This window comes from Mytilus trossulus, chromosome 4, assembly GCF_036588685.1.
Source record: "Mytilus trossulus isolate FHL-02 chromosome 4, PNRI_Mtr1.1.1.hap1, whole genome shotgun sequence".
NCBI lineage: Eukaryota > Metazoa > Mollusca > Bivalvia > Mytilida > Mytilidae > Mytilus > Mytilus trossulus.
This window is the reverse complement of record NC_086376.1, coordinates 12,402,193-12,418,288: the sequence shown is the minus strand read 5'-3', so window position 1 is coordinate 12,418,288 and position 16,096 is coordinate 12,402,193. Positions and strand designations below refer to the sequence as shown.

The window sequence follows — 16,096 nt, the reverse complement described above, 5'->3', positions numbered from 1 at the left end:
AACTAAAACTGAAAGAAATTAAGCAATAATTACTTTCATTTGTACTGTTTTTGATTATTATATTAAATACTGTGGATTCATTTTTTTTCGTGGGTACCAGTTTTCGTGGTTTGAGGAAAACTTACATATTGGTGGATATTTAATTTCGAGGTTTTGGTAAAGTCTACACTTATTCCTTTACAAAATTTGTATTTCGTTGAATATTTGAATTCGTGGTACTCATGTACCCACGAAATTCACGAAAATTGATATCCAACGAATATTAATGAATCCACAGTACCCTAACTTGTTGCCATTTATCCTGGTTCAATCTTTGCTCCACAGAACTAGAGCAGGATTGTATAGAGCTGATTCAGTGCTATTTAGCCCTGACATGATTCCCCTAGTCCGAAATAGCTCTAATTTTTGACAAATTTTTTAGAACTTGTTGGGGCTAGGAACATCAGAGCACAGTACGTATAGACATACAAAATTTACTGATCAATGGTTTAAAAATTACAATAATAAATACATGCAAAAATTTATAAATTCATCGCATCAAACATGTTTAAATTTAGATATTTCTTTTATACAACTTAACTAACTAACACCTTAAAAAATCCTATAAAAAAATTATACTAAACATGCATAAGATGTAATAAAAGCTAACATAACACCTTTTAAATAAAACTACTTACCAATATTATTATATTAAAACAACATTCCTTGAAAAGTCATATGAAATTCAATACAATTTTAATGATGATACTACCAGTATTATAACAGCATATAGATGCATTCAAATAAAAGTTTTTCTAGTAGCTATTTAAAATTACATCCCCATTCTACTGAACTTATAAAAAATCAAAAGCATACCTTAGACATAATGAGATAGGTCTGTAAATATGTGTTCAAAAGATATACTACAATGTCTTTTTATTTTAAGAATAAATAACTACATGTATCTGTCAGATATGTTCCTATAAATTTGATAATATCTTTTTATGATCTTTTATATAAGTATTTTTCAAATATTTCCATTTATCTGTATTAAGGTATGTAAATTTCCATAAAGATTTAGTATGTACATCAGTTAATTTCCCCTGGATTTAAGCATTATAAAGTAGTTCCTTAAAAGTATCAAGAAACAATTTTGATTTTCAAAAATGTAAAATTCATAAATTTAAAGTCACAACTTACATTATCTCCCTTGAATATTTTTTTGGAAGCGATAATTATGAACTCATAAACATACAAGTATTTCAAAAGTTTCAATATTTGTGAAAATCTGTAACAAACTCGATTATCTCCCCTGACTTACTCTTTCTAACTGTTCATTATTGACTAATATCTGTTGTAATTTGTTATTGGAGTCCATTTTCTCATGAAACAATCTGTCTTTTTCAGCACCAAAAAGAGTCACTTTAGACTGCAAATCTTTTCCTTTTTCTTCTGACACTTCTAACTGTTTTACCAGCTTTTGTTTTTCCTTAAAGATAAAAAGTAATATAAAACAGCTGTTATCAAAAATACAAAAGACAAAATACTGTTAGGGCTATATCATCATTAATTTACAATTATAACTTATAGAGAATAAAGCATCAATCATATGTAAGCATTTGGTTTATAAATTTCAATTGGTAAGACAGCATGACAGAGGTCATGTGATTCTTTTGTTCTAGTTTCCTTTATCATACATACCTAGAATTTTACAAATGTACAAAAAATGGCATGAAACAAAATCATAAAAATATTCAGATTGAAACGAGGAACTTGATAGCTATGACCTTAATTTATAATAAGAAACTATTCAACCTTCAACACTTAAGACATCCTCTATCTATTGAACATATATTTTTTAATAAGGCATACTTCAGCTAATGATTTCCATGAGCCTGCTAGTTTTTCATTTTCATCTTTCATGGACTGTGTGAGACTTCTTAGTTCTGATAACTGTCCTGATACTTCACCAATCCTTTTATTTAAGTTTCCATTATCCTTTTAAAAAATTAAATATACATGAATCTGTAATCAATTTTTCTCCTGTATAAAAATACAGGGTCAATATTGGAAAGTAAAGATTAACACATTAATGTGGTAAAACAAAATCCCAAATAGTCGTGTACGTATAACATTGCCAGAAATCAGCAAATTCAATTGTGTTTCATTTCTTCAATACAGCAATTCCTAAACTTTTCAAAATTCAAACAAATTTTTCTTCAAAGTGCTGGCATTGATTTAATCACATATTTATATTCCAAACTAAATCTACCACTAGCTTTGCCAAATCTACTATTAAAGTTTTATATTTTTGGTCAGAAAAACAGCGTAGGATTTTTTAACATGATGATAGAGCAAATCTGGAAAATAACTTTAGAGATTTATATTAAGGTACTTACGTCTCTCAGATGTTTGATTTCTACCCTTAATGTGGCATTCTCCTTTTCCATAGGTTCAAACTTTGATCTGGCCAAATCCATGGCTTCTTTAGAAACAGCAATTTCTCTTTTCAAAGTATCTTTATCCTGAAAACAAATTATAAACAATCTGATCAAAAGCACTACTGTTAAAAAACTTTGATCAGTGAAATAATTGATTGATTGATTGATGTGTTTAAATGCAACTTTGTGGTTATATTGTGGTGGCCAGTTGGTGGAAGAAGATGGAGTGAAATGACACAACATAAATACATTTGTTGGAAATTGTTTATGAAAAAAAATAGGATGACTTTCTCTTTCCAGAGGAATAGTTCAAAATACAAGTACATGAATTGCACAAGGTTATAATTTCCTCTGACTGATTGTGATGGCCTTACATGCAATCTATCAGATGTGTACTGGCTGATATTTTAGACTCAGATATATAATCTCAAATATATGAAGTCTCAAAATTTTGATATCACATTTGTGTTTGCATCTCTCAATAAAATAACATTGTAAATTATCTTCATGATATCTAAAAACTATTTAATAAGGAAACAGATTACAATCACCCTTCTTATGCAAAACACTATTTTCCACCTTCAAAAGCTAACTGTAAAATTTAATAAAACAAAATTTCCAAGACTCACATCAAAATTTTACATTTTTTTTTTGTATTTCATATATAAAAAAATATTTATATAGTGGTAGGTTGATAGTTGGTGTTCATGGTTGAAGGAGTACAGAGAGCACCTATGAAAAAAAACCTGAAAGTCTGCAGGATATCTGGCTATCAAAGCAAATAAGGATTGGAATAGAAAAAACATTGCAGAAGCATGTACAAAGACACACCTTCCTTGTTGACAGGTTAATGATAATTGCAAGTGAACTTCATAGACCATTCAGCCATAGAGGCGCCCACACAGTGGTAGAACCTTTTTACTCTATACATTTCCTTGAGAACCTTACCTGAGTCAATCTACCGTTTTCATTCTCTAACATAGATAAAGCTTGTGTAGATTGTTCTAAAAGCACCATACGTTTATTATTGTCATTTTCTGTCACTTGGTGTTGAGCCGAAAGTGACCTCAATTGGAAATCTAATTTGTCTATCCTGAAAATACAAAAAAATCAATATTTATAAGTCCTGTTAATTTTTTTATTTTGAATAATACTCACTGAGATTATACCAAAACAGTAAAAGTAGAAAATTTTGTGTTTTATGTGCATTCATGTAAAAAAAAAAGTATTCCTTAAATTAAAAAAAGAAACAAATTTATGCCCTAGTCGATACTGTTTTGTCATCAAAATATTACACCGACCAAGGACATATATAATATGTTAGTTATAGTATTTGCACCAACATAATGATATTTTTCAGAATTATTTATCTGATTGTATACAAGTCTTTCATTTTTTACAATTATATATTTTTTCTTATGATTTTTCCTTTCTTCCATTTTTATACATTGTAGTAATATTTCAGTATTAATCCAATAAAAAGTTTAATGATTTTTTTTAAATCTCACCTGTCTTGCATTTCCTGCCGTAAACGAATATTTTCCATTTTCAAATAATCTCTTTCTTGTTCTAATGTTTCAAAAGTGTTTATTGTCTTTCTGTATTCCTGTATAAGATAAAGAAAATATTGTATAGACTGACTTAACCTTTATAACCAATATAAATTCTGTGAAATGTTATGTTATATTCAATAACAATGTTCTGACTGCTTTCTCTATTCATTGCAAAAACTGTATCAGAAATATTAAAAAGGGTAAGGATTCTGAAAGAATCTTTTAGTTTGAAATTATATTTTATAATTTACAACCATTGCAGAGACGGTAGGAACTAAGGAAGATGAAATTAACCAATCAGATGTCTTTATCATCAAAACAGTTTTCAAGCTTTTCAACATAAAAAACCACGTCTATTTTGTTACCATCAGCATTTTGTTAAACATTTTAAAGAGTACCAATACCCATTTATTTAGCCAACCCTGTCCTGATTGTATGATATGTCTTGTAAAAATTTTCTATATCAAAACTTAAACTTGCAGATGTTTAGAATGTTAGTACATTGTATTCTCATTTGAATTGTTTTGCATTTGTTATTTCTTGACCTTTTGATGATTGTTATGTGGAAAAGGTTTTGCTCATTAATGCAGGCTGTACATATACCTATAGTTGTTAACCTGTAGATCATTTGGTCTCTGGTGCAGAGTTGAATGAATCTTTATTGCATTAGCAACAACATTGCTTTAGCATAAAACAAGGTATATACAAATATGACAAATATGACAGAATACAGAGAACAATTAAATAAATTAAATAATGCAGAGATAACTTATAATAATATGAATAATATATTAACTGATAATTTGCAATCTTAGTTTCCATGCAGCTTTAAGATAATTACAAAGATTTTTTGTTAAGATTTTTGACCCAGCTTGTAACAGAAAAATTAGCTTTCGTTTATTTGGCCATGAACAATAATACTTTGGCAAAAAATTACATCTTAGTGTTCTATATGCAGGACAAATCAACACAAAATGATATTCATCTTCAATATTATTCATTTTACAACATTTACAAATACGATTGTCTCTAGGAATATTGTCATAGCGACCTGTTTCTGAATATAATTTTAAGCTTCCACTAGGTAGTTTTGTAAGTATATTGGTATTAAAATCATATTGTAAATAATTATCCATACAAAAATCTAGTTTGAAACATTTATAGATAGACAGTTTTTCACAGGCATTAATATTAGCATACCAGCTTTGATAATATTGATCGTTGATACGTGATTTAATAAGGTCAAATGACACATTTATGTGATCCTGGTTAATCCATATATAATTCAAACCTAAACTAAACAAAAGGTCTCTTACATTGGATGCCCAATTTGTTTTGCCATTAGTAGCATCAATACATAAAACTTTATATACATCATACACAATATTTGGTTGGTCCTTAATTAAATGCAACCAATATTTAACAATTCTATATTTTCTTGAGATACACATCGGAAAGTGTCCGAGTTCACCACATAAAAACAAGATTGGAACAGTTTTACCCAAGTTAAGTATATATCGACAAAAACGATTATGAACATATTCTACTTCGTTGGCCCAATGAAATCCCCACACCTCGGACGCATAGTTCAGAACGGATCCAACCATACTATTGAATAAGAAACACTGTTGAATTGGACCAATGAATACTCTTTTCATAGAGTTGATTAAAGATGATAGAGCTCTAGCTCCCTGTTGTGCCATTCTTTTTTGAGTTTGAACAAATTTGCCATTGAAATGTAGCAGCATACCAAGGTATATATATGATTTGACGATTTCAAGTTCTTGGCCTTCGAAATAAAAATGGTCAGTTACGGGATTCCAACCATTTCGAAAAACAACAATTAAGAGTTGTGTCATTGGCAACTAAACCACATCCACTTTTTTCAGATTTTAACTTGTAAAGCAAAAATACAATATTTACCCTTTCTTTTAACTGCAGGTCACCAACAAGGATTGTGTTCCCCCGTGCTGCATTTTCTATTTTGTTGAGTCTTTGACTTTGTAACTAAAAAATAAATAAATTAAGTCTTTTATTCATTTTTTTCAGCTTCGATACAAATTGTTTGCAAAGACTTTCTGAAATATATTCTAAATACTAAATAATGCACTTACAGTGAACATCCGTACCATATCAGGTATATCGTATATAAAATGTTCCTGCCACATTGTAATAATTATATTGTCCTCTAAATATCGAATTAATGAGATGTAATATTCTCTTCCATAAAAAAATCTTTAGATTTTCAATTTCAAAAAAATGTTGTGTACCAAATGTTTTTACAATGTTCGGAATGTAAACATGGTCTATTTTGGTAGAACAAGAATATCAATTGGATACCAAGCATTTAACTGATAGTATTCACATTATATCTTATATTTACTTTCTAGTCCACATACAAATTCTTTACAAAAGTACCCTATGTTCATAGTGCAAATAACATTGGGATCATTACATTGACAAAGAAATAAGATGTAGAAATTGAAAAAAAAATGTGGGTCCCAAGAAATTTTCTGGATTTAACTTCATCAGTAAACTCAATTGAAAGTTAAGGATGATGCATAACTATAAACTGTGTGAAACTTTACAGCCAAAATACATCTAAAAATAATAGCAAAATATATCTTAGTTCCCTACAAAATATGTTTTGATTCAACAGCCTCAAACTATTTCAAATGTAACTTTCTGTTTTCGACCATTGGAATAATGAATTTCAGTGATCTGACAGAAACATTCAAATTTAAAGACATGAAAAGTAGATTAACAACTTACATCTAGAGTGTCTTGTGCCTCTTTCAGTTTGTGCATTAACACCACTCGTCTGTTTTCACTGTCTTCTAGCGTTGTTTTTAGATTGCGCACCGATCGGTTAAACACATATGGATGATCATGAGGTGTTAAGTCTTGTGATGAGAATGTTGAGTTGAGACGTGACATTGAGCGGGCCCTGACCATGGCTCCAGCAGCTGGACCTGGATCTGGTGAACCTCCCCTTGGACTATAATCTTCAGGGTACATTCTGGTCTTTAGACTAGAACTGAAAACAAATTAGATATATGTAATGAATATTTAGATTTCTAAGCCTTGTAGGGTTTACTCAAGTATTTTATGTAGTTTCATTATTTTCGGCATAAAACATGAAAACATTTGACAAATAAACTTTCACGTATAGAAGTGTTCTTTCTTTGTAAAAATATTTTTTTAGCAGAGGATCAGAAAACTGCATAAAACAAACTATTAATGCCATACAAGGTCTGACTACATATACTTGCACTGGACACATTTTTTTTGTCTGTGTACTTTTAGTTAACTTACTGCACAGATCCTTGAGCAAGATGTTTCAATGTGCCACATTTTAACATTTTCCATATTTTTTTCAAATAAAATTGTAGTAGGTATTTTTTTTGTCTAGAAATATCCTCCCAATTATTTACCTGAATCCACTGTCAGAATCTGGGAACACACCAGAGTTAAATGAATCGTGTACACTTTTGATCTGTGAATGTCGTGGACTGAAATTAAGGGAACCATTGTGATAGCCCTGCATCTCAGGACCATTGTGGTAACCTTGCATCTCCTCCCTCTGTTCCCCTGAGGGGGTGCTATCTATCTGTAAAATATAAAACAGTAATATATCAACCTATTGTAAAATTTATTCAACTTTAAAATCACTAAAACTATATAAAAAGTCACCTTGAATTGTTCATGAACAGCATGGCTCAGAGTTATCCCAGAGATAATAAGGAGTAATATGAAAGGATGAATGAATGAAAATCACAGCCAAGGTTAACGAATTGATATAATTTACAGCAATTTCTTAGCTTCTTGTTTTCTAATGTCTAAACTCGGTGGTGACACACAACTCGAGTATAAAATAGTGTGACTTACAAGACAATCTTAACATGGTTAAAGCTATGACTAGGTAATAGAAAAATCAGAGAAAAAAAATGTTTAGTTCACAGCTTGAATGTAAAAACATATACATGTTTCCATTCTCAATTTTACATGTACTACCTGATACAAATTTTAAGGACATTTGTACATGTAACACATTTATATTTATTGCACAATATCTCCAATAACTTTAAAGAACTTTAATAAGTCTTAGTGGAGGTGAAATCTGACATTTTGGTATTTGATTGTAAATAATTGAAACCTATTATGTTGTTAGGTAGCCAGTGCATTACACATCTACATCTTACATATATCAAATACACAATAGAGTTAACAATGATATGTAAAGAAATATATTTAAAGGAGTTTTGCTGTAAATTTCATTTAAATTTTCATTTGTATAATAAAACCAGAAGCTTTCATTTGTGAAAAAAATATACGGCATGTAAACTTAGACCACCTTATTGCAACTAGGAAAACCCCTCTGTATTGTAACCTAACAATCTATCACATTACAATGCTTTCTTCCTATTATACTTAACAATTCACACTGAAAATGATCACTTAGTTATCATACATCAGGTCCAATCTTGTATCAATGAAAACCATTTATCTACCAATCTAAAATCCTTTATCTTTAAATGGTTAGAGGTGTGAAATTTCAACATTTGCCTTGGTATTTTAAAAACACTAAACACATTCTAAACTGTTGGTCTACAGCAATCAATCAACAAAAGGAATATTTGATTTTGTTTCAAGTTTTACATTTTGACTTGTGTCACCGCCATCGAATTCTAGGTGACATTTAAATTTTTTAATCTCAATGCAAACTTATCAATCCTTTTAAGATTCTCTCATGGGTAGATAGATTTGTATGAAATGAAATATTTTGTATATATCATATCTAATGGTCCATCAATAATTACATTTAAACCTAAGTCAACTCTGTCACCTTATTCTGCCGAAACAAGTCAACAAATATTTCCTATCTTCTGTAAAGTAGATAACACGACACATACTGACTAAAATATAAGACTTTCACAAGAAGAAGTACCTGGGAACTACTATAAAAGAAACATTCATATCAAATGACTATATGGATTCTATATGTGAGTCCACAGCATCAACCTAAAACTCCCTCATCAATATAAACAGTATAAGCTCAAGTCAAAGGGTGATATACCAGGAACAAACGTATAAAAAACTATAAATGATCAATTTGTAAATTTTTTACTATGCAAAGCACTGGACAATTGCTTTTCTATTTCTATTTTTTTTTTACATTTTATAACAAGACGATATTAAGAATAGAAACAGAGAATGTGACAAAGAGACAACCCAACCAAAAAGCAGAGAACCACCCAAGGCTGAACCAATGGGCTTCTAACATAGTGCAAAAATATGAGGTCAATTTATTCAGTAGATCCTGAGAATAGTGTTATGAAAATATTTGTTGGACAAGATATACTATATATGGACATCATAATATATTTTTATCTTATCCCTTTGTCATCATACAACCTATATTTTTCAACTATTTCTAACATTGAATTCACAGTTCAGATAGTTTTGTTGCATTAGCTAAAGATTGTTAAGCATAGTAAAATTTAAAAAAAATCTAGTTATCATGTGAAATCTAAGTAAAACCAGGTTTTCCGCAGGGCGCAACTTTTTTACGACCACAGAGGTCCGAGACAGAACAGTTGGGGCAAGTATGGACACAACATTCAAGCTTGATTTCTGAATTTAGGTTTTGATCAAATTTTTGACATTATATAGGTTTCTGACACAAAACAAATGTCAAGATACTGTGCAATTAAAGATTTCTTCTTAAAACTTTTTGAAGTTTTGAAGAGAAAAAACTTGAACCCTTTAAAAACTTTTTGAATCCCCCCTTAGAATAATTACTCCAAAACTCGATTCCAGCCTTTTCATTGTAGTATATGGAACCTTGTAGTACAATTTCAGAGAGATCTGTACACTTAAACAAAAGTTATAGTTCAGAAACTAGAAAAGACTGCTTGTTTTTAGCCCTTTTTGGACCCTAATTCCTGCATGAATGGAGCAATAACCCCTAAAATCAATCCCTGTCTTCCTTTTGTGAGTTGTGGTACAATGTCAGAGAAATCCATACACTTACATGCAAGTTATTGTACAGAAACTACAGAAATGCTTGTTTTTGGTCCCTTTTTGGCCCTTTACCCCTAAACTATTAGCACCGTAACCCCCAAAAAGTATTCGAATCTTCTTCTTAAGGTATTAAACATAGTGGTACAAATTCAGAGCAATTGAAATACTTAAACACAAGTTATTATCCTAAAAGTAGATAATGCTTCTTTGGGCCCTTTTGGGCCCCTAATTTCTTAATGGTTGGAGCCATCATCCCCAAAATCAATCTCAACCTTCCTTATGTGGTTTTGAACCTTCCTATTAAATTTCAAAGAAATCCATTCACATTAACTTAACTCTTTACCGTTCCTATGACCCGAATTCGGGTCATAAGCACTTTTTTGCGTAAAATTTAGATTAAAACCTTAAGTTCTCTGTCATTTGACTATCAACAGATTTCACCAAGGGCTTAAATGAAACCTGTGAGTCTCAGCTACACATTAAAATGCCAGTTGTGTATTTTGGGGTTGATCTTTATGGTAAAATAAAGCAATTAAACTATCGTCGTTTTTTTAAAAATCTGCTAAAATTTTGTAGAAAAAACTTTAGGATTGTGTAAATCTTGAATTATCGAAACATTGTGTTTGGTTTCTATAAACTGCAAAAATCGGTTCTTAATGGATTGTTTTCTTTCAGTTATGTTTTGAGCTTTATAAAATGAAGGTTCAATAAGTTTTCTTATGATTAGTTTCTACGAAAAACGGATACAAACAGTTAACATGGTCAATATGTCAGTAACTTTCAGCAACTATTTCTTAGAATTTCTGCCAATACCACTTAAAACGTGCATATTGTTGTTCCAGAGGCCAAATAGTATAAACAAAATGCATTTCTTACAACTTGTGTTACTTGGTTTTGACTCTAAATCATAAGTACCCCCCCCCCTTTTCCACCCTCTTCCCTATTGTCCCCGGGTTCACACACCATTCCACATTGTGTGTTGTTTTAAAAATGTAAAAAAAATGCAGTTTTGACGTCTTTCTTAGTATCTTATTATAATCTAATATTTGTGTGTAAATGGTCAACTTATAAATAAATATTATAAATAACATTGAAAATAAGTATGAATTTAATCGAATTTAACTGTCTGCCTCCGTAGCTGAGGGGATGCATCTAAGGCTAGTAATCAAGCGATCTGAGTTCGCATCCCGCAATGGTGAATGTACGGTTAAAAAAAAACCAACACCAATATTAAATATCTTGACTTGACTTTAATTTAATTCTAATGTCAAATTAAAAATGCCTTTTTCCTTGTGACAAAGTAAATTGTCTGTTTTTTAGCTACAGTCGTTTATAGAATAATAGAGACGTACATATTAAGATAATCTATTACAAATCGGTAACTAAGGGATGCTGAGGCTGCCAGATTTTTGGTTTTCTGCCCTTTAAATGATTGTGGGGATAAACGTGTGGATGCACTTCAGTTGCACAGTTGAGCTACGTTTTTTACCCCAAAAGCTCGAAAATAGCAATTTTGACCCAAATCACCACATAGCATGTTTGGCTATAAAAATTGCTGTTTCTCACATAAATAGACCATTGAGGGTTCTTTTTCGTGGAGATGTTATTCCTAACATTGTATTTGAATGCTCTGTTGATACTATTTCCATAAATAAACTACAAAAAAGTACATTTTGAATCGAAATTTTACAATTTTCCGATTTTTTTGTTGTTGTCACGTGACATTGGACTGATTATCACGTGATCAAACATGACCGCAAAAAAAATTACCAACCTTTCATTAATAATACTGAAAAACTGTTTTCTATAAAAAGTCTTAGTTGATAAGTCTACTAACAGTAACAAGAAAGTTATGAATGATTGAAATTTGATCGTTCCTCTGCGGCAAAAATAGTGCAATTTTTGCCGAATGGTAAAGAGTTAAGTTATTGTCCAGACACCAAATGTGTTTTCGGATGACGCAGACAATGCAGATGACCACGACAACATCATACCATTATACAATCCCCAAATTTTTTTTGCGGTCATATAAAATAAGACACAAAACTGTTAATGTAGTCTATTGTTCTGTTCAATGTTTTGAGAGTTCGATTTCCCTTTTAATGCATTTTCCCCTTCCTCAGGAATATGAGCAATTTTAAAAGGAGATGAGTGTAAGATTATCATCCATCTCAATATGAACCATGCATTATTCCGACATTGGTTACGGGAAATCCAAAATCAATGTTATTAACAAATAAAAAATATTATTTCCATATGAAGATTATTACCCGGGGTTTGTCTCTGTTTGATTTGTTTCCTTTTAGAAGTTCTATACCCATTAAAAAATCAAGCAAAATCATCTGCTATAGGACATCAGAACAATCTCCAAGAAATTAAATATATGGTGCAATAACATTGAGCCTACATGTATAGAAGATATTGTGTCATTGGATTTGTAGGTAACATGAAAAAAATCCATACTACTTTAATTTTGCATGACAAAATCTCATTTACAGAAATGTATAAACGCCTCTCTAAGTAGTCTGAGACAGTTATCTTGTATTAGATCAAATGTAACTACTATATAAAATGTTTATGTCATAAATTGTCCATATGCCATCTGTATTAAGGATTTATAAGTAGGTCTATTGGTCTCTATAACTGACTGAGTAAACATAAAAACTGGGTAATATTTGATCATATTCCCAATAAAGTAATAACACACCAGTCCTAATAAACTTCATATAGAAGCAAAATTAAACCAATGATCTATTTGAAAGGGATATTTGTGGGATATACATCAAGCGGACAGTAACCTTACATGACAATAAAACAAACTCTATAACTTGAAATCACCAAACAGTTGGGTTTTTTTTGTAAATCAAACTAAAACCGTAATCATAAAAAAATACAGATAAGAGAAAAAAATGTCAGGTAATTTTTTTAAAAACAAATTCTTGAAATTAACAATGATAAAAAAAGCAATTAATAAAAATTACAGTTTTATTTTGATTTTGACAATTGTCTCTGTCATAATTTGAATATAGGCAAACTGTTCTGGGGGTGTTAAAGGGTTATTTTCGTGCAACATGTTTTGCCATTTTTATTTCATGTGCAGACGTGAAAAAGGTTTGTAATTCAACATGTTTCGTGAAATTGGTAAAAAGATCAAAGTGCAAGACACTTTTAATTGTTCGTTCATCGTGAAATTTCAATTTTATTTCGCAGATATCCCCCTTTACGCCCCACTGTTCTATCTCCCAAGATTTTTACACATTTGAAATTCTTCTAAAACAAAACTGAAATCAATATATTGTACATAAAACATGAAAACTGTGGCATTGATAACTTTAAATTTGTCTAGAATGTATGACATAACTAAACCTAACAGTTTTTAATCACACATTATAAACTTGATATAACATGAGCTAAGTAGTTTCTACAAAACTGATATAATCAATATTTTGTTGATAAAAGATGGAAAATTAAGGTAAAAGCTTAAATCCATTTCATTAAATTTAATATCCTGTTTGCAAATATGATATCCTGACAGAATTTTTAATTAAACATTTAACCTGAAGTAACTCAAACTTCTGCTTAATACATAAGTTATGTAATCCCTGATAGTATCAAGGTGATCAAGTTCTTTGCACCACCACAGCTAAAAACCTAGGTGCCACTAATCAATATTTTCAATAAAGATTAAACTTTACAACATAGATTTTAGAAGTAGATAAAATATTTATAAATTCACTCAATTATACCAGTATATCTTAACAAAAGCTGGTAGAAATAACACATAATGTGTCTATAGCCTAGTAAAGTAATCAACTCCATGTAGAGATATAAGTAAAATATCATTGATTCTCACTGGTAGAGAGATATTAGTAGCTATAGTTCTTACAGGATACAAAAGCTTTCCATTAAGCCATCAATTGTTCTATCTATTAGTTTCTAACTTGAGCAAACATTTGAAACTCAACTTTCCAGAACAAAACTTGCAAATAAGAGAACATTTCAGTCATAAATCCCTCAGTGTATTTTTTATTGATAACAAGAATGTGTCCATGGTACATGGGTGCCCCACTCACACTATCATTTTTATGTTCAGTGGACTGTGAAACTGGGGTCAAATCTCTAATTTTGCATTAAAATCAGAAAGATCCTATCATAGGGAACATGTGTACTAAGTTTCACGTAGATTGGACTTCAACTTCATCAAAAACTAATGGGAACAGAAACTGTAACCTGAAGCAGGACAGACAGAAGAAAGGACGAACAGACTGATGAATAGACCCATAGACCAGAAACATAATGCCCCTCTGCTATTGTATGAAAGGATGGACAGGTCCTCTACTATTGTAGGTGGGGCAAAAATGTGAGATTTGTGAAAAATCTTTCATTATTTCATATTAAATGTAAAAAACTGGCATAATTATGACAAGGTACGAATATTTTAATATTTGGACATGCACAATAGTTCAATAAGGTTATTAGTTTGTATAGTTTCAGCTTTGTGCTAACATAGCTTCAGCATGTTCAGTAAGCAATTTCATTTCAAAATTTAGGAAACTTATTATTTTTATCCCTCCCAGTCCCTCCTTTAAAGGGGTTCCATTCTAGTTTTAAAGTTTGAAGTTTTGAGAGATTGTTTTTATCTTTGTTTCTTTGGTAGAGTAGATTACTATTTACCTAACACATTATTTTGTTACTGTAATACTTTTTTAGAATTTGCTTAATATATGGTATCTAATGTAATAGGATTCTTTTACTGTAGATTCTCGATTTCTTTTGGAATAATAATTTTATTCGACCAAAACTAAATGACAAACAGTTATATCCCTGAAAATTGTGTATATCTGTACTTATTTTTGGTATATCTTGAATGAAGACATGTGATGTTTCATTCGATTTGATTTTTTATATTTTTGGTGTTTTAACGCCACTTTTAAGCACCGCATTTAGCTATTTCGTGGTGGCCAGTTTTATTTGGTGGAGGAAGCTACTTAGACAACTTGGCCACCGAGGCCTCCTATTTTATTCGATGAAAACAATACATGTATAACCAAATTTAGTTTTATTTTACTGAAAGTTAACTTATTTTTATCAAAGTAGAATAATGTGTTTAAAACTGAAATTTCAATCTTTTTAACAAATGTAATGATAAATTCTATGCAGTTTTATAAAAATAATAAAATAAACATTTAAAATGTTTCTTTCCCATACCTAAATAAAACCTACAAGTATTTAGCATGTATTATAGTATGAACATGACATTGAACAATGACATAACTCTCTTTACTTATAATACCATTAAACTTCCTCAAAATAATACATTCTTACCTAACAACCGTTTACCTGTATCACAGGTGATAAAAACATGTACTAACTGCAATACACATCCATTGGAATGCACATCCTATCAGTTATCTGCTTTAATCTTCTATTTTTCACTTCATTACCCCTCTTCAAACAATATTACAACTATTTTTCCACTTTCTTTAATGTTCCAAACTGTGACAAATTTTTTATTAAATATTATCCAATAAAGAATTTCAAAATGTAATATTTTGCATTCACATGTAGAAAGTTCCTATACCAGTAGCACTTATTCTGTCCCTACTATAATCTTCTTTGATAACACGTTGAACTACAGAATTGATTTTATTAAAGGGATGTGTTCCGACACGCTCAACATAACCGAGGAAAAAGTGGCAGACCCAATACACAACTTGGTAAACAATATATACCAGTCAATATATAAATACTGCGATTATTTAAATGATACCCTACAATTGATTACCTGGCTAATTATAAAGATGAATTACCTAGAGCCCAATTTTAAAGGTCTTAACTTAATGTCATATGAAATATATAGATCATTGTTGAAAAAAATTATACATATAGAATTTATCTAATAAGTAATTTGAAACTTAGTAAATTGTCTGTGGATAAGTTATATTCATATCAAACTTAGATAACTATTTACTGTAGCTTATATTCCGAATTAATAAAAATGTCAAATCTAGTAATTATTTCAAACCTTTTTTTCGTTTGAATGGGTGGCTTATTTTACAATATAGTTGCCTTATATTCTAGATTGTCTGAAAAATAATA

At 30.3% G+C, this 16,096-nt stretch overlaps 1 protein-coding gene across 5 annotated transcripts in view; it reads right to left on the bottom strand.

Moving 5' to 3' along the window:
- Nucleotides 1-16,096, bottom strand: part of LOC134714701 (trichohyalin-like) — a 91,878-nt gene that overhangs the window by 55,720 nt on the left and 20,062 nt on the right. For 3 of the 5 annotated variants that reach the window (XM_063576196.1, XM_063576197.1, XM_063576201.1), the window contains 8 exons: nt 7,408-7,583; nt 6,746-7,010; nt 5,897-5,980; nt 3,929-4,026; nt 3,369-3,513; nt 2,379-2,504; nt 1,852-1,977; nt 1,301-1,468 (listed from right to left, as the gene is read on the bottom strand). In XM_063576196.1, coding sequence (XP_063432266.1) covers nt 1,301-1,468; nt 1,852-1,977; nt 2,379-2,504; nt 3,369-3,513; nt 3,929-4,026; nt 5,897-5,980; nt 6,746-7,010; nt 7,408-7,583 — 1,188 coding nt within the window. Of the gene's footprint in view, nt 1-1,300; nt 1,469-1,851; nt 1,978-2,378; nt 2,505-3,368; nt 3,514-3,928; nt 4,027-5,896; nt 5,981-6,745; nt 7,011-7,407; nt 7,584-15,322; nt 15,697-16,096 lie in introns of those variants that run through there. The other 2 variants (XM_063576198.1, XM_063576200.1) reach the window with 2 other exon arrangements.